Here is a 25,229-nt window from a genome sequence, read left to right on the forward strand (position 1 = left end):
TCACTTGTAAAGCAGAGACGATCTATCCTCACGTTCCCTGCAGCAACAGACTGATCTACCTGCACAAACCCACCGCCGATGTGCTGTGTTGTAATTACAAGGACAATGACACACATCAGCTGGGGCACTGAATACATGACCAACGCCTTACATCTCCAACCCCTTACAACCAACAAATGCACTTAACTGGTGTATCTCGCCGTTAATCCAGCTTGGTTTGGGTTTGGGGATCTGGGTCACCAAATAATGAGGTCAGGGTTTGTACTGCACGCAGCATCCATCTGGCAGCCCCACGTGCCTGTCTCTGCCAAAGATATGCAGGTCTAGAGGAATAAACAGAGTGGGCACACAAAGAGACTTCAGACTCTGGACTGAAGTATGTGAGAACCTGTTTGCTTTTAGAACTTCGTATAGAAGCATACAAAATAATTTCTTTGTCAAAAATAAAATGTAAAAAAATAAAAAATTATATATGTATATATATATATATATTTTTTTCAGTACATTTATTTAATCCCATAGTTAATCTTTCTCTCTCTCTCGTTGTATATATTTATTCATTTTCTATAGTTTGTCCAAAAAATGAAAAACAAGCTATTTAATAATACATATAAATCATGACAGTATTGAATGTGCCTTAACATTTAATTTCAAGAATAAAGAAGTAGATATTTTTATATGGTAATAGTAAATGCCATAATTTTCAGGATTTCATGAATGCTTTCAGATTGATTTTAGTTAAATCATAGATCAATAGATTAATCTCTGATCAACAGATATCGAAATGCCAAATATATTTTTTATTTGCTGCATGATTAATACATTATAGCATTTGTGTAATTTATCATACAATACATTTAAAATTTTCTTTTGTGAACAAAATATTACACATCCATATTTCCCTTTATACACTCAATGAAATGTGCCACTTAGCTTGCACAGAAACTGTAATAAAAATAATAATAATAACAAATTGAAATGAACTCGAAAATACACAGCAATTAGCACTGTGCTTCTCAAGCAACGTTCCCAACTGAAAAATAATAAAACCACACATACATTATGTCAGCCATTGCTCCCTGGGGGCAAAGAGTAAAAAAAAACAGATTGTATGATGACAGGAATCTTTGATGTCCATATGCATGTGGGTGACAGCACACAGAGGAGAGTGGAGTGGAATCTTGACTCATGGACAGAGCTATGCCAAAAGCCTCTCTCAGTCTTTATCACAAGCCTTTATCTTCATCATAAGGACAGAGACCACCATGAGGCTCATTTATAATTAGACTGTGGAGTGTCGGGTCAAACACTATGAGTCAGCTAGATAATAATGCCGCTCTGGGACTGTTAGCATCAAGCATGGCTTACTACAGCTTTGATAAAGAACTTATATCATGCCTTCTGTTCATTTTGCTATGTCATAAAGGTCTACACATAGCACAATGTCTTTTCTAAAACACCATATAATGAGGAAATAAAACTTTACTACTAGTGGGGAAAATTGTTAAAATGCAATAGATAAATAAAACATTAAAATAAATTATTTAAATATTAGATACAGAATTATTAAATATAGAATTGAATATCATTACAATTGTGTTTCTAAAGACTGGTTGGAACTTATATTAATCACAATTATTTGTTTAAAAAAATGTCATGTCTTCCCAAACAGCTATTGTTTTTTCTTTTCTGTTTTATCTGTTCTCGTTAACTATATCCTGCTCAGTGCTGAAAATGAGGCAATATTCTCTGTAAAACTACTTTGGGACATTGTTTAATGTGAAAAGCTCCGTATAAATTATTTTGTAAATAAATGAAGCGTCCCATTCTGCAGTCAAAAACTTTTGTATACTGATCACAAAACTGAACAATGTCAAAATTTAAGTAATAAAATCATTTCATGTACATAATTTACTGAAGTGGTTAAGTAGCTGGTCATTGTTTCTAAAATAAAATAAAATAAAATAAAATAAAATAAAATAAAAAAATAAAATAAAATAAAATAAAATAAAATAAAATAAAATAAAATAAAATAAAATAAAATAAAATAAAATAAAATAAAATAAAATAAAATAAAATAATTAGTGTTGAATATATATAATAAATTAAAATATTAAATAAAATAAGAAATACTCTGAAATATATAAATAACATACATTTCGTCCTGCAGAGGAGGGTTCTACAAGGATCCAGAGTTTTTAAATATATAAACTAATGTTTGTCTTCAGGTTTATGCATCTAACATTACTTCGGTAGAAGGCTAAAAAAATACTGTCAGCTTAATACAAATAAATGTTGCCTTGTATTTTAACAATTTCTTGTAGATTCACAAGAATAGAACAGTGTAATGATGACTAATGCTCGGCACTGAACAAAGGGAATTTGCAGCACATGGCAGCAGCACGGCTTCAGGCCTGTAGCACAGGGGGGAGTTTATGATTAATGGAAATAAATATGAAAATCATCACATCAGCCCTGCCACCTGATCACTCTCGCCTCCACAACTGCGTTACTGCTTAGCAAACAACTACATCACTAGAACAGATACAGCCCTCAGTTCTATTCAGTGTGAGCAATACACTCCTGCTGGAGTCAGTGGCAATGACGCCAAATATCTCCTGACAGAGAGGTCAGGATTAATCCAGCACTACATTTTGACATGCCGTTTTTTTTTTTGCTTTGTATAAAACATTTTGACTCTCCGAAGGCCTGACCTCTAATAAAGGCTTTAAGTAATTCTTGCACTGCCCTTCATGTTAAGGGGATGTACAATTACTTGAAGTATGTCAGATGTTAATAAAAATTTATTACACAGATCTGTGTGATACTTGATTCTGATTTGTCAAACATGGCTTTCTGCAGTCGAATATATATTTTTTGTGTAGTGATTGCAAAACTGAAGGATGTCCCCTGCAGCAATTTAGAGTCTCTTTCTTCTCACATAACAAAATTTCATGCCCTTTTATTTACTTATTGGCAAATAGCCAACCACTATTGTTAAAGTAAAATAAATAAAAACAGTTTTAAATAAATATAAATAAAATACAATTATAAAATCACTTAAAATAAAATAGTAAAATGAAACAACATTTTTCTAAGACACCAAGTAATTAGAGGAAAGAAAACCAAACTACTAGAGGGTAAATTGTTGAAATGCTAAAAATATATCTAATAAATTGTTTCAATATTTACAGAATTAGCTATAATTACAGTTATAATACAAATACTTTTAAACAGTCTTGAATATATGAAAAAAAAAAACTTAGTTCTGGTTTGTCAAATGTTGCTTTCACATATTTTTGTATAGTGACTGCTAAACTGAAGGATGTCTCATGCAATAATACAAAGTCTATCTTCTCAAATAATAATTTCATAACTGTGACAAATTGGAAATGTGTTTCCCTGTTACCTGTCTTGTATAATTAAAAACAATAAACACATTGTTAAAAAAAATAAATAAAATAAAATAATAATTTCATGCACTTTATGTAGTTATTTGGTAAGTAGCCAGCCATTATTGCAAATAAATTGAAATAAAACAGTCTTGAATATTTATAAATAAACAATTTTGTTAATTTTATAGCCTCCAAAGAGGATATCTACAAGGATCCAGAGTTATTAAATATATAAACAATTGTGCTAATTATGAGACACGGTTTTGTTGTTTACTGTGGTGACTTATTATTTTAAAATGACCTGTTAGAGGATATTAACATTTGCTCTTACATTACCTCAAAATTAATGTGTTGTATTAATCTCTCTGTGCCACTTTCAAATTGGTATATTTTGCAGAAATAAGAGGAGATAAAGTTAATCCCCTTTGAGTCAATATTAAAGCAGCAACAGTGGTGACTTTGCATATATGTCAGTGCTATTATGGTGAACCACACAACATCGATCCAGATTACATGTAATGAGGACTCTGGACACATCTCATTGATCGTAAGCCAAGTCAGAAATCAGGCTATAATATCTGTAATCTGTTACCTTATTGACATGCAGTCCTTCCTCAAGTTGAGCAGTGCTGTTGTTGTCAATATAGGTTTTTCTTAGAAAGGTTTCACTCATTACTAGGCATGTATCAGCCAGAGGAGGGAAAAAGTGAAGTGAGGGGCTCATGAATTATTGACAGAGACACTGGAAAAATGGCAAAGTGACATTCCAGAGAATCCAGAGGAAATTCAAACACGAGGTTCAAGGGTGATTAATTTTGTGACTGTGCCTTCGCACCTCGGCTGGCAATGTGTGGAACGTGTCACAAATGGATTATTTAAACTGCACTCATTTATTTCTTTTGAAATTTGGCTGAGCAGACACATTAGCTGTGGATAATGGCAGTGATTAATCCTGGAGTAAACAGCTGAAAATGCCCTTGTGAAAAAAAATCTAAAATCAACCTTCAGGAATAAAAAAATAAAAATAAAAAAAATGTCCTTTCTCACTCTGTGATAGTTAAAGCAGAGGGAGACAGGTTGGAGATTCATAAATAAGTAAGAGATTCTTCCAGTCTGCCAAATCCCTGTCTGCAGACTTTAGATTAGAACAATGAGCAGAAACGCAGACAGCACAGGAGAGTCTGCCAAAGAAACAGTACTTGCTGAGTCTCTCTCTCTCTCTCTATACATATACATTCATACAACAATACTCAGGTAGACTGTGGGGTTTAAATGATACTCAACTGGTAGGCTACTAAGGGCTTAAAATGTACCAAGATAATATCCTCCACACCATTACACCACCACCAGCAGCCTGAACCTTTAATACAAGGCAGGATGGCTCTATGCTTTCATGTTATTTTGGCAAATTCTGAGCCTATCATTTGAATATCTCATCAGACTCATCAGACCAGGCAACCTTTTCCCAATGTTCTATTGTCCAAATGGACAAATCGTAGCCTCAGTTTCCTCTTCTTAGCTGACAGGAGTGGCACCCGGTGTGGTCTTCTGCTGCTGTAGCCCATCTCTTTCAAAGTTCGACATGTTGAACGTTCAGAGATGCTCTTTTGCCAGTGGTTATCTGAGTTACTCTTGCCTTTCTATCAGTTTGACCCAGTCTGTCCATTCTCCTCTGACCTCTGGCATCAACAAGGCATTTTTTCCACCCACAGAACTGCCACTCACTGGATATTTTCTCTTTTTCAGACCATTCCAAGGAAACCCTAGAGATGGTTGCACATAGAAATCGCAGCAGATCAGCAGTTTCTGAAATACTCAGACCAGCCCATCTAACACCAACAACCATGCCACGTTCAAAGTCACTTAATTCACCTTTCTTCTCCATTCTGATGTCAGTTTTGAACTTCATCTTGACCATGTCTACATGCCTAAATGCATGAGTTGCTCCCGGCTGATTAGATATTTAAAAGCAGTTGAACAGGTGTACCTAATAAAGTGGACAGTGAGTTTATATACACATATTAGGACTGGGCATTTAATGTTAAAATACAACAATTAATTAGTGCAGCAAATTTATTCTTTATAATACACACACACACACTCACACACAAACACACACACACACACACCTGTAGTCACTTTTTGTAAAATTATTAGAATGATTGTTTTAGATTAAATAGACTAATTATTATGCAACTACCTCATTTATTTAAATAATTGATTTACAAAGAGGAAAGGAGACAGCGAGTACTCTTTGATACACAAAGAGGAAACGATGAGATCAGGCGGGCTGTCAAAAAACTAAAAAGGTGTAAATAAAAAAATAACTCACTCAGAAATGATCAAAAACAGTCCCAGTGCTAATAGTGCAAGCCGTCAAGGGAAGCCAAGTGACCTTTGATTGGCTGGCTCGTAGCAGGACTGCAGAGAATGCTGGGAGTGTACAGTAGCTTGGCAACATTAATGCAGATTGTTCTGTAAATAGATATTTTTATGCCAGTTAAGCCATATAAAAAACAACTTGACACAAGCATTGAGAGATGAAAGTCAATGGCCCTAACTGAACTCAATAGCTCCCTATTTGAGTCACACATCCAAACTAAAGTAAGTGCCGTGTGTTCCAGTGGCACTTTAAAATCTGCCTTCTTCCTGCGATGCCTTTAGCTTTCTTTGGCGTATTTAAAATCTATTCAACTCTCCCAGGCTTTGCTGTCCATCAAAAAATCTTTACCCAGGAACACTGCTGTCTGGTCAGCCTGGAAGAAAGATGGTTTTGGTTTACACTCGGTCGCTGACCTGATCGGCTTCTGCTCCACAGGGATACATGGGCCAAGAACAATCTGTCTTACAAGCCTGTGTTACAGAAGATGTTTGCAGAGTTGCTTGTTAAACCCAGCATAAGCCATGTTTGATGATGAAATTTGTCATTTTATTTTGATATTGAAACAACAATCTTCTGTACCAGCTTAATATGCAGAGACTACAAACAGTTGGAAGCAACTGAAAAGTAGATATATCGTAAAATCTGAAATGTTTAAATATTGTGGCACCACACATAGAAAATGTTGCCATATTTTATTTAAAATTAATGTACATGTCAGTATCTTTAAAATAACATGTATTATATTAGTAGAATGTAATATTGTAATATGTGGTATAATAATGAAATTGAATATTACACTACACTATCAATAATTCACTTATAATTATGTATATATATATATATATATATATATATATATATATATATATATATATATATATATATATACCACCACACCACTGAAATTACATTAATTATAAGTCAATTACGTTAGAAATATAAAACCATATTACTATATTAAATATTGCAATATAAATATACACAGTCACACACAAACATTAATTTCCAACTTCCACTATTACAGTCACACATTAGTGTGCATTTCTCACTATTAAGTAACTATCAATATATATGGTCACAGTCACACATTAGTGTGCATTTCTCACTATTAAGTAACTATTACTGTAACTACGACTTTTGCCTCAAACTCCTAATTTGCTGCTTATAAATAGTTAGTAAGCAACATAGATTTTAGCTGGTCTAGCAGTCCCTGGAAGAATGAGATAATGGAAGACAGAGTCGAGCATTGGGACTATAATTCTTTTTTCTGGATGATACAGGTTGCAATTTTCTATCTGCAGAGTTTCATAATCAACAGGAAATGATATCCTGGACAATAGTGCAAGCTGGGATGATTGCTGGAGTGTTCTGTTAGGACACAGAAATATGTACCATTATCTTTGTCAGCCGTTTTTCACTGCTGATCAGTGCATGTGCATGAGCTCTGAAGACACGAGCACATCATTCCTGTCTAAAGGGGAGAATGTGTGCAGGCCTCGTTCTAAAGGCCATATCATTCACAAACGCATTTCACAGTGCTCCCAAATTCAATCATTTCAGACATTATGTGACATATCTCATTCCCCAAAGCTTGAGAGATACGCTGTAAAAGTCGACGAGAAAGCCTCAAAATACACTGCAGAAAAGGATTTCAAATGTGACAAGCTACAGGAAACCAGCGTTTGATTAGAAACAGAGAAACACAATTGCACGACTTTGTAAATGTTGAAAAAGCCTCCCGGGATGCAAAAAAAAAAAAAAAAAAAAATGAGATCTGTACTTTCTGAAAGAGAAAGAAAGATAAAATCGAAGGGGTGAAGATTTGTATTCTTCTGATCATGCTAAATACAGTGAAATGAAAACCTCTAGCAGGAGTGTGTAGAGGAATATTCATATAAAAAATTAATATAAAAAATAAAAAGTGTATATAATCTACATTTAAATCAAAACATGCACTATTGTTGTTCTCCTTGTCAATGCAATACGCTGACTGATGGTTTGTCATTACATTTGTTAGCATTATAGACACGATTCACTTGGTGACAATAGTTCACCCAAAAATGAAAATTTGCTGAAAATGTACTCACCCTTAGGCCATCCAAGCTGTAGATGAATTTGTTTCTTCATCAGAACAGATTTGGAGAAATTTAGCATTACATCACTTGCTCACCAATGGATCCTATGCAGTGAATGGGTGCCGTCAGAATGAGAGTTCAAACAGCTGATAAAAACATTGGGTAATTAAGTAATCCACACTGCTCTAGTCCAACAATTTATGCTTTGTAAAGCAAAAAGCTGCATGTTTGTAATGAACAAATTCATCATTAAACATTGTCAATTTTAAACCATTGCTTCCTTTTAAAATTCCGTTTATGAGTTCTCTATCCATAATATTGCTTTCTCCAGTAGAGAAGTTGTTTGATCTGAATCAGGGGAGAAATATTCACAGATCGCTTTGTTTATAAGTATAAAACATTCCAAAATAAATATAACTGGATTTTGAAGTGAGAGGACAATAGGTCTCTTGTATTACTCTTGTATTTTGGCCAGAAGCAACTGTTTAAAATTAAGACACTTAATTGATGGATTTGTTTCTTTCAAGCTCTTGGCTTTTCACTTTACAAGATGTTAACTGATGGACTGGAGTCATGTCGATTTTTTGTGGATTACTGTGCATTTATCATCTGTTTGGTTCACATTCTGACGGCACCCATTCAGTGCATAGGATCCAGTGGTGAGCAAGTGATCTAATGCTAAATTTCTTCAAATATGTTCTGATGAAGAAACAAACTCATCTACATCTTGGATGACCTAAGTAAACTGTCACTTTCACTTTTGGGTGAATTATTCCTTTAACATTTCATTATAAACACAGTTTCTGATTTGTCTGTTCATACATGAACAAAACTTATTTTACAAGTACTTGAAGTATTTTTTTCCCTTTCTCTACTTACAGGGTCCATTGCAAGATGCTCCTATATCAAGTACCACTACTCCTCGGCCACAATACCCAAGAATCTCTCTTACAACATCACCAAGACCATACGTCAGGATGAGTGGCACTCTCTGCGTGAGTAACATTCATTCATAATTATTCAGTGGGACCTCAACATTCCTTGCTTTAAACAACTAAAGCATTAATATGTCTGCCATGCTAGCTTGACTAAGTTACATTTATAGTACAAATCAGTGTTTAGTTTATCCTTTAGGGCTGAGACAAGCACTTTGTAAACCGTACAAACTGTAATCATCCCTGACCAAGTGAACTCATTTACTCAGACATAGTAACTTGCTAAGGTCAAGTCAAAGCCAGATATGGAAATGGTAATGCAACATGTTGAAATTTCATTAATTTATTTCTCTCGGTAGACTTTAAGATATAGATGAGGTGATTTGTTGTTGGTTTGTGGAAGGAAGAAGAAAGGTACATATCTCAAATTCAGATGTACCTCGTTGACCCACTTCTGCTCAGTTCCCACCCTCCCCATAAAAGGAAATTATGAAGATGCTTATTATAGAGAAGTGGTGGAAAAAATGTGCTAATACAGACAGTGGGCCATTAGTGTGCAATCTGACCCGCAGAAAGCTCAGCAAAACTGTAAAGCCCATTATTCAGAATTGTTTAGATATGCAACCCCTTGATGGTTTGTTTATTAAATATTTGCGAAACCTGCTATATAAAAATCCATTCTGCTCATAAAAATAAAACATAAAATAAAATATTACACAAATAGTTCACTAAATATATCTGTTTTTTTAAGCAGTAAGTGTATATAAAATAAAAAAAGTACTATTAAAATATATTATAAAATAAAAAGTACACATCAAGAGTTTAATATAACTATTAAAAAGTGTAAGTGTATAAAAAGTGAGTGAGTATAATTTCAATATATTTTAATATTAATTAAATGCATAGTAATCAGTTACTTTAGTTTCTGGCATATATCTTGCCAGATTGAATTGGTCTTTATTATTATAAATGTTAAAAAATATTGTGCTGCTTAATATCTTTATGGCAATAATTTTTGATGAAAAGAAAGTTCAAAAGAACATCACATATTTAAAACAGAAATATTCTGTAACGTTGTAATGTCTTTACTGTCACTTTTGATACATTTAATGTGTCCTTGCTGAATAAAAGTAAATTAAAGTTTAGCTTGGGGAACAAATTTTCATTAAAAACAGGACTTGAGGAAGCATGCAATATAACAAGCTTGTCTAAATATGGCTCTTCTGCGTGGACCACACAACAACAGAGCTTCTCCTTTCTGTCTGACATCCACAGTTGTGACACTGGTTTTCACTACAGTTTACAAAATTTACACTGAGTGGGGAGTGTAAATCTACACAAAAGGCCTTCTCCTTTGAGGGTATTGGCTTGTTTGAAACCCTCTTAAGCGATGAGACTGTGGTTTGGAGCTGCTGTGTATGGATACAGCATGCCCTCAAACTGTCATGTGGTCACCCTCCAATGCGCCGCGGAGATCAACCACTGTCAGGTGACTGAAGAGACCTCCACCTCCATCTCTCTTTTTCCTCGTTTTCCAAAACATGGAGGGTTATGAAAGCAGAGATGCATAAATGACACTGCAGGAAAAAGAGAGCTCTCAGTGCAGTCAAGTGCAACAGATGAAAGATCTCTGTGGCACCAAACATCTCTTACAGTTTCTATTTTGTGTTCAATATCTGGTTCATGTGAAGTCATACTCCTGTAAATTTACTTTTTGATATCAAAAATGGACCACAGCAAGACTAATTTTAAATATTGCAGACAGAGTTTATGTTATTATATGAGCCATTTTTCGGTTATCATAGAATAATACAACCAATAAATGGCTGATATTAAAATAAACTAAAAACCTAAATCAGTTGGTTTAATTTCAAATGAATGAATGATTGAATTATTGAATGAATGAATTAACACTACCAATCAAAAGTTTGGGGTTGATTAGATTTTGTATTTTTTTAAAGAAGTCTCATGCTCATCATGACTGCATTTATTTGATAATAATAATAATAATAATAATAATAATAATAATAATAATAATAATAATAATAATAATAATAATAATAAAATACAATAAAAACAATAATATTGTGTTTTTTTTTTAGGATTATTATTTTTAGGATTTTTTTAGGTCACTTTTGGCCAATTTAATGCATCCTTACTAAATTAAAAAAAAAAAAAAAAAACTGACTGATCCCAAACTTTATATACACCTTGTATATTATATAATAGTATATAAGGTCATCGAAGGAAATAAGAATACACAATTAAACATCCAATATCAAGAGACACCAATAAATAAATAAATGTGATACAAATATTATTGTGCATATCTAGTTAAAATACTTCTCATACACACTTGATCTTAGATTCATGTTCACATGGTATTTAGAGTCTCCCTGCGTGTGTTCAATAAGTCTGTCATTTGATCTAAGCATTTTGACCTATACTATAAAGAAAGATGTGGAAGGGTCAATTTCTCGGTTAAGGTCAGGCTGAGATGTTTAATGTTCTTATTACGGCTTACACAGCTGCTCCAACAAATCAAACAATCAGATGAAGTCCTTTCCTGTGGCGAGAGAACCCTAAATGTACTCCACTGAGTGCCATATTGATTTTGGGGATGCCAGGAAAGGTCAGGAGATCAAGAACTCTGCATTAGTGGACACTGAGAAGTAAATGGCTCTTGTACTGTCTGGGAAAACTACTGTGTCTGAAACCTCAGTAACACTGTCAAAAAAGGCCCAAAAAGAATCCCTAGATGTCTCAACCGGCCACTGGTGAAGGTGTGAGATCAAAGCTTGTGTTTTGTTGTGATGTCTAGAATCACCAGAACAGGTAACGCTCGAGCGTCACGGGCAGCTTGTGTTGTTTTTGCTTGTGTCTCGCTCGGATGAGAACCGAGACCTGACATTTCATAAAGTGTGTGAAATTGAACAAAGGGAGGTTAGAACATATCCTGCGCTCTCATAATGCTTATCTGCTCGCGAGTGACATCAGCAAAACATCAGAAGGCTGTGGGATATACACAACACTCATTTGTACTTGTCAGTCAACACACCAGGAAACCGACTATACCAGCAAGAAAGCAACTTCTATTATATGGAATATGAAAGCAAAAGATGAGACTCCACAGAAGCCAAAACCACTTGTTTTTACCGATGGACAGCGTATTCAGCTCAAAACTACGAATGCTTTTGGCGTTTCTGCTTTGGATGAAGACAGGTTGGTTCAGTAATTTCAGCAGCTTAGGGATTTCATAAGATCAAAAGGAAGCACCAAAAATGAGCAGCAGGAAGCTGTCAGTGAACATGACAGGATATAATCTGCCGTGATGCGTAAAGGTGCCCAAAGAGGCGAATTATGATCTTGGTTTCCAAATACTCCAGATCTCCGTGTACTCAATCAGAAAATGCTTAGTGCTTCAGAGACCCATGAGAGTCATGCATTGGATTTAAAAAGCAAAAGACAAGAAGAAGAAGAAGAAGAAGAAAGAAAAAAGGATTTTATAAAGCTATTATTAGGGTCAGTCAATTAAAAATGTATTCATTTAATCAAATCAATTACATGATATACTGAATATGATATGCTTAATCATTAATTACAATTAAACACATCATGCAATTAATTACATATATCAATATTTTTTAATGAAATGTATGAGTAAATTTATTATTTCATGTAATTAATTTATTTAAATGAGATGCTGATTAATCAAATCGATCACTAATGTCACTCAACATTTTACAATTACATGCCAGTTAATTAATAAAAACACAATAAGTCACATAAGTAATCACATAAATCAGATCAAATTGTATTATTTAAATACCATTAATTGAAAAACATTATTCAAATTCATTACATGATATGCAGTTAATTTAGTTCATTTGATAAATATAATTAATTTATCAAAAATCACATATATTGGTACATCATTAACTGAGAAAAGCCCCCAATGAAGATTAAATGATATTAAATTATAGTGGCAGACAAAAGAATTTTAATACTTGACAGCTCATATTCTTTAAAGCTACATACTTTACTGAAGCCGCTTCTTATGCAAAACGTTAGTTGATAGCTTGATGATTGTTGTCTTGGGACCCTGCTAAAAACAGGACCTGTAATGACATACTAACATCCTAAGCGGTAATTTAGTCTTTACCCCAGAGTGGGATACGCAGAGGAAATGAATTGTTAAGAGTAATTAACTGTCACTGCTGTAATCAGACACTATTAAGGTGGGATGGAGCAATTTGTATCATCTCTGTACTTACATTTAAACTGCTTCAGCATTAACTTTCATTGTATTTATTGTACTTAGTGGACTTTGAATGTGTCCACCACAACACAGCATTAGGCTCTCTGCACACTGCTGATTTAATCTCCTCTAGAGAAGACATTTCCATGTGTCTAGGCAATAATAAATGGAAATTGGTAATGGTGTCATCATGCAAACCATCTGGGCCTGACATGAACAAGGACGCCATTACAGCACACACCAGAGGAATCTCTCAACTGCGATTTGGCATTCTGACATCCATGATCATTATATTTTCTTTCAAAAGCTGAGAGACCTTTTCCTCCATGGTAGGTGAACCATCAATAGCCATTCTGACAGGTAGAGACTCTGATATTTTGTTGACCTCTTTCATTCAGCAGTCAAGGAGCTGAGATGCACCAAATAACAGTATAAGTAATCACATATTGACAGAGCAGAGGGAGAAGTCAACATGAAACAGAATTTGTGACATATTTCACTTCTGTAATGTGTTGTAAACAAGATATTCAATGGAAAAAAAAATGTGGGGCAGGACTTTTTGTCTCTATATGACAAGTGGCCTTGAAATGAAAGAGGGTTTCAGATGTATTTTTCTTAAGACCATGATCATTTACACAAAAGCAAATGGGGGGGTGTTTTGATTTCATGTTTTTTAAAAAAAATTATAATCTTAAATATAAGATTGTTCAATACCAGGCTCATTGGAAATATGTGCTTGTGACACCATTTGTGCAAAATTACATTATGTTTGCAACAAAGTGAAATTTCAGTGAGTGGAAATTTTTATGCAAAATCGTACATATATCTGGTGAGTGGTGCTAAAAGGTTAATGCTCGCGTTTAAAAATAATGTACCACCCACACTAAAACCTACCTTAATTCTAACCTGGTGTTAACAAAAGCAATTATTATTGTGACTTTGCGTTTCGCATCCCAATTGCAATGCTGTACCAGGTGAGCTAACGAGTAAGTTTACATATGAAATTGCTTATGTGATGCAAACATCAAAATGTATTAGTTTAAAATCATGTGCTATGGTAAAAGCAAATTGAAGTCGGGACATAGTATCATGAAAACTACTTTTTCCTTAATTGATAATCTGAGTTCAATTCATAATTTGTGTGAAAAGGAATAAACAATGATGGTGTTTTTGAAGTTTTGCAAAAACGTACTGTAGGTAGAACACATATTTCCAGTGAGCCTGGGTTGACAATATTTCATTTTGGCACATGATGCAAAATGGTGAAGGTAGTAGGATGAGAATTGTTACCCAGTTTTTGGAGAGACTACTTCCACCTGAAACAAACAGACAAAAAAGACTAAATCCTTAGTTAATGAGAATAAGAAGTCTATTGCAAATGTGACCTTGCTTTAGGTGTTATATTTAGGTGAAAACTGACACAACGTGAGACAGTGGTAAATAAATGTGGCATTATCAGGTGCCAAACATCCCTTCATACTATTCACATTATTCAAATCCTTATTTACAACCATTATCCTCTCTTTACCAGATAACCTTGTCTGCATAAACATGTATTAAAGACCTTGGTCATTTTGGAGATGTTTATAGAAACCTGAACAATGTTGTTTATTTACATCACCAACAAGTCAAAACTGCCTCCTAAAAATTAACATTTCAGATGAGAAAGCCACAAGCCCATTTATGTAGCACAAGTTTGTTAATCCCTTTGCTATTAATTACAAACCGCGAGTTCTTTGTCCTGGCAGTTTTAGCGATTGCACCATTTTGACTCGCAATTATCCACACTCATGCACCACATCCTCAACAGACAACTGAATGGCAGAACGCACCGCATCAACAACCCTTTGTTGGATGATTGATGGGTAATACAATCAACAGACTATAAAGAAACAGGAAAAGATGGAATAAAACAAGAGCAAACTCAGAGCTCTGGATCGATTGACTTTACACATATGCTCACAGGGCATTTCAGATTAGCCAGAGTTCCCTGTGGGTTTGGCTGTGACCGCCACGTCCAGAAGGGCTGTAATCTGTCAGAGGGCCGCCTAGTGATTAGTCTGTGGATGGCTGAGTGGAAGTTGCCCAGTGGCCACGAAACAAATGGCTTACTTTGATCTCTGAGCTTGGATGGAAAGAAAACTGCCATTCTATTGCAAGTGCTGTTTACACTCGCAGTGCCAAAATATGGCACTGAATCAGATCAATTACATGGTTTAAAACCAGAGAATTATCACCATACTGAAGTATGGGCAATATGCTTGTACTGCCCAAAAATTCATCTTCCAATTCAAACAAGAAATAAAACAAATACAGAATTTCAAACCTAAATATTAGCATTAAAATGGCACACTTCACCATATGCACTGGTGAAAAATGCTGGCCAGATTACAGTGTTTTCAAATAAATTGAGCTCTTTTTCCCACTCAGTGAAACACTGAATCACTCTCTGGCTGCTCTAAGCTGTAGTGTTTAGTACTTGCAGATTAAATTAGGCCATAAATTCATCATGAAGGCCTTTGGCACAAAAAACGTGACAAGATAAAAACATGGTCACACTGCAGGCCGTGTCTGTTTTCTCTTCTGCAGAGTAGGAGTAGGCTGTCAAGGTCAGGAATTTGAACCCACGGTGTCTTAGTGGCCATGTGTTTCTTGTGTTCATAACATCATGCTTTTCAACTCAAATGCAAACAAAAACTAACCTTGAGATTCTCATTCCTTCAACAATATATCCCCACGGTAGAGTTACAGTAGTGGAAATTGAAAGCAAACTAGATTTTTAGCAATAATTAAACCTTGAAAAACCTACCATGAGATTTGAGATGATATTCGTTAGGTGATGATTAGTGTGATTTCATCATAAAAAATAAGAAATGAGTAGATGTGTTTCCTAGATTGTTTATAAAAAAATAAATAAAATAAAACAGTTGAAAAAAAAAAAAACGGTTTTAGGGCCATAAACAGCTATAAAGTAGGGAGATTTTGTGAAAATTTGATTAAACAAAAAATTCTGAGGTGCAGGATGAGTCATCAACATTTTTTGTCCATTTCTCAGAAGACAAATGTTAATTAAAAACTAAAAATGTCAATTTTAAATGCATATATCTGCTAAAAGTTTGTTTCAGAGTACAAAATGTATATGACAAACTCAAAGCTAGTAAACATGGATGAGAAGCCACAAAGCTTTGATTTCATGGGGGCTTTAATTTTGAAAATTTGAAAATTTTGAAAGATCTATAGTGCCTATAGAGCACAGCAGTCTAGTTCCAGAAGTAAAAACTCCATGCATTTTCTCTATAAGGAAATAGATTTTTAACAATAACAGTGCTATACTTTAAAGACGGACCTGCTGTGAGCTCCGAGATTGTTAATCAAGTTTGTTGCATGTGCTTTTGTTGCATCCATCTAAATTACTGTGGAAATTTGTCATTACAAAAACTACATTACCCATGAAAATTCCACCAATCAGAGAGTGGCAGCGAGCAAACTGTTCAAACACACATCTATGTGAAAATACTTAAATATATATATATATATGATTATCCTCATAGTTGATTGATTTGGACCATGGCTTATAACACTATAACAAAAGCTTTTTATATATCCTCATATATATATATATATATATATTGGTTATATATCACCTGTGGGAAAAATGATCATGTATTAAAACAACAAAGCTTTTTAATACCTGTGGGAAAAATGAATCAAACAATGATCAATCAAAGCTACAGCCACCTACTGGCAGCATTGAATGATGTAATCGAATGTGTTTATAACACTCTCAAATAAACGTACATATTCAATGAACAATTAACTTTAAATATATTGCATTATATGGTATAAATTGATTATATTGTATATAAATGACTAAAAAATGACCAACAACGTTTTATTTTGATTGCCATTTATAATTCATTAGCTCATAAAAGCATGATTTTCTTTCCCCTCAATTCTGAATTACTTTTTCACTTTAAATTAAATGCTGTAAAATTGTGATTCATCTCACAGATGGTTGGTTTGGTTATGGTTTTAAAATCTTTGTGGAATGAAAAAATGAAGGGGGAAATATTAATCTGTAATAAATACTGCTGTAAAGTGGGTGGTCACTGCTAAACTCTACTGGCTCTACATCTGCTGACATTATAAAGGAAAAACATACATTCCTCTTGTTCTATAGGGAGAACTTCCTGTCCTCTAGATTAGAATGCACAAGAGAACAGAGGACTGTAGCCAATTAAAAATGGGAGGGATGGAAGAGGACATTATAACCGAGCATGAATAGGTCTACTCTGTCCCACAAGAGAACAGCCTCTGGCTTTGTTGCTGTAGGTGAAGGCCTCCATAGAGACTCTCCTGGATTAGTTGAACTGCTGGACTGGAGCTGCGGCTCTCAGTTCATTAAGGGCTTCACTGGGAGAAGTTTAATGACAAACGCTCTAATGGTCCTTCCATAACTGACGCAGAGGAAACCAAGGGATGTATCGAGCACTTCAGAGGCCTAAAAGAATCTTCTCTCCCTTGAAGTCTGAACTAAAAATAGGTACGCGTGTACACAGCATTAATGGCTTAATTGAAATCCAATTACATTTTTCATAGTGCATCCCAGCATTGTTTTCCCAAATTCTTAGCATATGCTTGTACATTGACATTTTGGCCAAATTAGTTCAATTTTTTTTTTCCAAGCAATTCTTGTGAAAACATAAGTCCAGCTTTTGCTTTAATGACAAGCACACTCAAGATGACATTTTTATTCTTGTCGTGTCATAATGTTCCTTTGTTTTACATATTTTATTTTTGGAGATCCTCACATCCTGACATCTTCACGTTTATATTTGATTTTTTAATCCCAAATTACAGTATGGTCTCAGACTCACTACACTATATGCATGGATAAAAAGATAAATAATATATATATATATATATATATATATATATATATATATATATATATATATATATATATATATATATATAAATATATAGAAATAGTATTAAAAAAAGTTATTTACTTAAATACGGATATACAAGAATATACACAAATTACACTGTATGCAATAAAAAATATAAATAAATCATCATGAACTTACAGATATCCAGGTCATATTTCACCACAAAATCAAAAGAAAATAACTATTTCTGTAAATATAAAAATTTTGTTAAGTAATATTAATATTAGTTTAGCATGACATTTCATGACAGTTAAACACATTTTGCTTCTAAATTTCCATTAGTGTAAGGCAATACATACATACATGCATACTTAATACATAAATTTCAGTGTAATAAAAATAAATATTACTATAATTTGTTTTAATTCCAGTTTTTCTCAGTTACTATCAACACATAAACCATTTAATACTTTAAAAAGAGAAAAAAAAAGAATGCAATGCAATGCAAAAAAAGAGAAAAGTTAATGGTGTTAAAAATATGCTTCTAGTAAAAATTTACTTCTTATTTCGATTTTTTGGTGAAATATGTTCTTGACAGTTTTCTTAAGCTACATCCTTCTGCTCATTTTTACTCAAAGGACCAAATACAAGTAAACAAACAAAGAGGCTGAAGAAACAGAACATTCAAAAGACTAAAAGAGAGCTGCTTGTTAAACAGAAAGCACAGTGATTGAAAAACGTGTTTCACCAAATCACCGTGCTTGGCAGCGTATTTTCAGCATAATTACTGTCATCGTTAATCCACCTGATACATCTCTATATTTGTCTGTATGGATAATCCGTCTTTTGCCATGCATGAACATTTCTCTCTGCCTTAAATATAGCTTCATTCTCTTCAGCTTTGCCTCGGAGTGGCTGAGCAAGAAACAAACTATACATTTCTCCCAGCATGCAGTGATGTTGATGACTAAACTAGCCCTAGAATCCAATCTTTACAGATCCTTGTTGCAAACAGTTCCTTGGAAAGCCCAGCCGTACTTTACATTTCAACCCACTTTGTCAGGCAAACTCACAATGGCTTACAACGTTGCATTAAAGTAAAAGCTGTTCTCCCTGAAGCAACACTGTCTGTCACAATCAACATATTAGTAAGCATGAGTAAGTAACTATGGGGCGCCCAGTCAACTAAATTAATCTTTCAGGACTGAGCACGCCATCGAAGGGTCCAAATATCAGACAAATAGTGAAAATGCCTTGATTTCCCTTTATACCTGTATGTTATATATACACATATACATACATACATATACATTTGCTGTTTGAATAACCATAGAAATGAAAGTATTACAATTATTAACTTACGAGGTGTTTATTAAATTGTGATCATTAAATTAAATAAGTTAAATACACTTGATTACACATACATTAATATCACATACAATATGATATGCATAGTTAATTGATTACACATACATTAATATCACATACAAATTTGAGTGAAAAGATGATGAAAATGGAAATGTGAATTTTATTATTTTTTGCTTTAATGACAGTTGCACTCAATCTGACATTTCTTAGTCCTGTTGGGTCAGCATTTTTCTTTATTTTACAAATTTCATTTTTTGGAAATCCTAAAACATCTAAATTTGTTCTTGAAATTGTCTGGTTTGGTCTTTTAAACTGCACTGTATTTATGCATAAAACGGTAAATAAAAATAATTAATTATATTTATAGTATATTTAGATGAACATAAATAAATAAACAGTCACTAAGTTATCCATAATAAATTTAATTACAAAATATGATTAGAATTTAAGAAATTTTACTGTACGTATGAATAAAAAGTAAATAAAAATAAAATGAAGAAATTATATAATTATAGTATATTTAAAGTATTTAAATAAATAAATAGTAATCAAATTATTTCATAAATTATACTGAATCCATGTATATAAAGTAAATACAAATAATTACTTAGATTTATAGTATAAAAAAGAAAGAAAAATAATTATTTTAGAGTATATAAATACAAGTTCTGTTACTTTGTAAGAAAGCAGCATACGGATTTGAATGTTCCTGGGAAAGGCAGGAGGAGAAAGCGGCGTGTGCTAGACGAGTGTGTGTGTGTGTACACTGCCTGAAACTGTCTGAGTAAGAGAAGGAAGCTGGAGGTGTGCCATGTGTTGGCTCAGCAACCATCACACTGCTTGTTCTCTTAAAGCATTGTAGAGAGAGAGAGAGAGAGAGAGAGAGAGAGAGAGAGAGAGAAGATATACAAACATTACTGTACTCGCCAAACAACACACAGCACAGAGATGTCTGCAGGCCGATAAATACTAATGGCATTTTTATAGACATCATTAATCAACTTTAATGCTTCATTTTAAAACTCTTACCTTCTTGCGTGAACCGTGGTGCTAATAGTCACAATATGTGAAGTTATTAAATATTATTAGTATAATAATATTTATGCTATATGCATTTAATATAATATTATTAGTAATATTATTAATTATCCTAACTTCAACTTTATAATAACTTTCTTTCATGGGATTTGGGTCTTTGGCTGAAATTGTATTTTTACAAACAAAACAATGACTAAAAAAATAAATAAAATTCTCTCGAACATTACTTGTAAGAAAAAATATATACTGGCAAAACAACAAAGTTTAGCCATGGAGAAAGATAACTTTTCCACCATAAAACAATTAATTGGTTTTATTTCCATTTCTATAATCACATCTAATCCACCTTTCTTAAAACATTATATTGACAGATTTTTAGTTCATATACTATTATAGTTTTTATTTTTATATAATTCATAACTTCATTTTCATTTCAGTTAAGGTTTAATAATTTTGTTGTGTGTGCACCTACCGACAGACCACCAACTCTGATTTTTAATTTAATTTTTTTTATTTTATTTTTTTTACATATTTTCTTTATTTCAGATATTTATAGTCTATATAATTTCTTCATTTACAACACATTCACAATTTTAAGTAAAAACTTATATCTTACCTAATGCAGAAGAATCCGCCTCTTTTGCTGTGTCAGTATTAGCGGCAGTAAAATAAATAATTTAAGAGTCAGAGACATACACCCCCACTATCTTAGCTTTTATTAAAAAAAAAAAAAAATATCAATATCTATTATTTATATAAACTAAAGCAGGAACAGAATGAGATCAGAGTCCACTCACGCAATACTTTTTAAAAACAAATAATTTAGCCATAACTTACTAATTAAAATAATAAGATAATACAAATAAAATGTGAAAATAATTGTTTTATTAATAGCTCTGGCAAAATCAATTGGCTCTGGTCATTGGGTTGGGTTGGGCAGTGCCCTCCTTGGCCCCCCCGAAACTCCTATGAAAAAAAAACCTTATAACCACATGGTGGTGACTTTTGCAAGAGCAATCACCACATCTTTTCTTCATAAAATAAAAATCTTGTTCTTATTTCAATTTAATGGTTTAAAAAAAAACTCAAAATGGCCTTGTTATGGATGAAAAAACACATTCCGTATTCAGCGCACCATCAACAGGGTTAATAAAAATGCTTTCGAGCACCGTAGTTCAGTGATGCTATGAATGTAAATGTATGTAAAGCAAACAGTGCTCTCATAGCTGGGCATTATCTCTAATGGCATACCAAGAGTTCATGCACTCTCACAACTCACAGGAACGTGTCCTTCCTAGAAATGAGAAGCCTGTTTGCACAAGAGCTGTAGTGTGTACCATAAAGGGGTTTTAATTGATAATATCAGAATTTTCATCATGACAGGGTCGCGTTCAGTTCTGCACTGAAACGCTGTGGGTAAACCATCACAGAAATAGGTGCTAATGATGTGCTTCAGCACTGCTCACAGTATATAGGAAAATTAAAAATTTAGCATAGATGAGGGTCATTACTCTGTCATGGTAATTATGAGAATCAGCCCCAGTTTTCAAAATGTGTCCGTTTCACATGCTGAACTTCATGACTTTCTTTCAGGAGATGAATATGACTTGCAGAACACAATGTGCAGCAATGTAAAGAAGCTCTTTGGAGATATTTGACACTGAGTGTGAGATATTTGATGACAGTTGTTGTGATCCTACTGTGTATAATCACCCATCCACATCGTTTGTAGCATAATTCTCATGTTATGGCCAATATTAAATGATGTCATTTTAAAAGATTACATATAACATACTTAATAAATCAGAGTTTTTAAAATAAAATTGCAATGGAAAATCTCTCTCTCTCTCTCTCTCTCTCTATATATATATATATAAAATGCATCCCTATTAGATGTTTACGCAGATTTCTATAAAAACTACAGACTTTCAGTTTTATCGGCTATTAGAAGATGAAGCAATGTAAAAGTATATGCCCTCCAACTGGAAAACAGCAAGAATCACAGGGAACGTTGTGTTCTCAAATAGGTGGTTAAAAAATAAGAAAAATAAGCATCTTTCACAAATATGATCCTTGGCTTCAAGGATTCATTAAATGAGTAGACTAACAAGTCCCTGGAATGCCTAATAAAGCTGGGTTTCTTTCCCAAAAGTGAACAAATTCCCTTCCTGCCTCATTATGACCCAACTTTAAACACTAACTCTCACTTAGTGCGGTCATCCTGCAATGCCAGCACTATACTCGCAGCTCCATCTTCCCCCATGAAGTGCAGCAGTAATCTGGTTAGTCACATTGCACAGTCTCTCTGCCTGGCAAATCCCAAAGTAATTTCAACTTAAAAGCAGAGGAGGTGGTTTACGTTGCCGTGACTGGCTGCCACATAGAATTTCACACCAGTGTGTTTTGTAATGCTTCACTGTTTACTGTCATTAGTTACTGTCAAATCCCATCTCTAGCTTGGGCCTGCCGGAGACTCCCTACTTAATCTGACATTAATTCTCATTAAAATTCATCAACTTTTAGCCTAGGAGCAAAGTCTGTCATAATTATATGATGCAATGAATATATAGATGAAAAGCTTTGTTAAAAGTGAATACTCACAGAGTTGGTTTACAGAGATTTCAATGTGTTGTATTTCACTAAACTGCATTGTTCAAGTGTCATCTGTGACTTTTCATTTGAGAAGAAACTGTGACGACTGGAGCAGGAGAGACTCTTCAGTTAAGATATGTAACAAGCATAAGTGAACAAAATTAAATAATAATAACAATAATAATAATAAAATAAAAAAAATAAAATTAAATTACAATAAAAGAAGAAATCTAATCTCAATAAAAAAAAAAAAAAATAAAAGATTTAGGCGACTTTTTATCTCACAATTCAGACTTTCTTGCAATTACAAGAATTCTCAGAATTGTGAGATAAAAAGTCACAATTTTTCTTTCTTTCTTTCTTTATTTTATTTGTATGTTGTTTGTGGTGGGGAAAAAACAACAACTGTGAAATGTAAACTTGAAATTCAGAGAGTAAAAAGTCGATTCAGATAAAAGCTCAGAAGTGTGTCCTGTAAAATCAGAATTTCAAGAAAGGCAGAATTCTAGTTTATATCTTGCAAATCTGACTTTTTCTCAGAATTTCAAGTTTGTTGAATTATAAGAGATAAATTTAGAATTGCGCAAAAAAAGTCATAACTGTGAGATCACAATAATTGTGGTTGCAATAATCTTTTTTTTTCATCCTGCCGCAGAAACAAGCTTCCATAAGCAGCTTGAAAAAGCCTATTCAGGTTAACATCCTCCAGGCTTGGAAATATTGTCACGATAGCTGATTTCTACCACCTTTTTCCACTTGTCAGAGGTCATTGTGTGAGACCACATTCTGGCCCCCTGCCGCTAAAAGCTTGTTAAAGGAACTCCCAGCAGCCACTGGGGCAAGACCGCAGCAGACTGGCTCAGTAAAGAGATGAAAAGAGAGAGGATTTTACCACAACAGTTATCCCAAAAATGCTTGTTTTTATATTTCACACCCCTCCCCACATCATCTGTCTACTGAACAGAATTGAAACAGAAATGGGTCAGTAAGCGAAATGGGTCACTAAGCATTTGTCAGACAAATCCAAATTGATGTGAGCTTGTGTCTGCAAATCTGCATGCAAACATTTTACCCAAGGCAAAACATTTAGAAGACAAATATTATGATGCAGTTTCAAAAATAAATATGCACCTAAATCCCAAGAGGCTCTTGTTGGATGGTTTAGAAACATTGTCTTGAGTGCACCGTGAGTTGTTTTTCAGACGACAAAGAACTGGCTCTGTTTGAACAGCCTTTAACAGACAAAACATGGGTTATGTACAGACAATAACAAACAAATCACTTTGAAGCACTAAATGTGGTGTGTATTTAGTGTTTGTCACATTTGTACGGTGGCCAAGAAATGCAAAACAGTTTACTATTCGGAAAACAAACAAAAAAATTACAAACGCAAATGCAAATCTAAAAAACAAAATAACAATTCAGAAAACATTATAACAAGTCAGAAAACACAATGACAAATTCGAAAACAAAAGTCAGAAAACACAACGACAAATCAGACAAACTGGAAGAGGTAGGTATATTGTTTGAGTTTGAGACAGCGCCATTGGTTTGGGATTACTCAACACTGACTGGACGAGATATCTGTCAATCAACGCGTTCTTCAGCTAGTTCTTTCTGTATCCGTAATTGACAGATGTCTCGTCCACAGTCTGTTCTGCACTTGTCGGCCCCCGTACATTTGCCTATACAAACACATGGACCACATGAGTCATCAAACCACTTCCCTCTCACTCTGCTATAATTTATGAAAGCATTGTTTGCCCATATTGCTGGCAGAAAGTGATCTCAGGATTAGGGATGATGACTGCTTGATTTAGGCCACAGAGACTCAAGATTATACACAAAGCATCCATGTTTCGCATTGGCATATTAGAACCAGACTTGTCTGATTTTAATCAGATTATGTTTGGTAGATGATGAGCATTTCTGAGGCTATAGGAGACAAGGATAAAAAAATGTCTGCACCTCATAATAAATATACGGCAGGTTCATTCCTCCTGATAATCAGTATACCGTAAAGCCACAGTCTTTATTAGACTTAAACTATGGCAACGCAGATGTCACAGATGACAAACCCTGTAGGCTTTTGACCTGCATGTAATTTTCAGATGAATTCAACAGGGAACACATCTGGACAACTAAAAAAAACATCCCTTCTTTCCTCCAACAAAAACAATGGAAAATCTAATCACAGATATTATTTTATGTCCTGATCAACAGGTTAAGGTTAGGCTGGTTAGCATTGCCCAGTTAACCCCTGCTGGTACATACGGTAACTATGCTCTTCTGC

General features: G+C 33.9%; 1 protein-coding gene across 1 annotated transcript in view; it reads left to right on the plus strand.

The window, feature by feature from the left end:
• Positions 1–25,229, plus strand: part of LOC109064317 (transmembrane protein 178B) — a 72,687-nt gene that overhangs the window by 29,041 nt on the left and 18,417 nt on the right. Inside the window, exon 3 of the mRNA XM_042739140.1 lies at positions 8,735–8,848. Within this exon, the coding sequence (XP_042595074.1) occupies positions 8,735–8,848 (114 nt within the window). The remainder of the gene's footprint in view (positions 1–8,734; positions 8,849–25,229) is intronic.

The sequence above is a fragment of the Cyprinus carpio genome, chromosome A4 (genome assembly GCF_018340385.1).
Source record: "Cyprinus carpio isolate SPL01 chromosome A4, ASM1834038v1, whole genome shotgun sequence".
NCBI classification, from domain to species: Eukaryota; Metazoa; Chordata; class Actinopteri; order Cypriniformes; family Cyprinidae; genus Cyprinus; species Cyprinus carpio.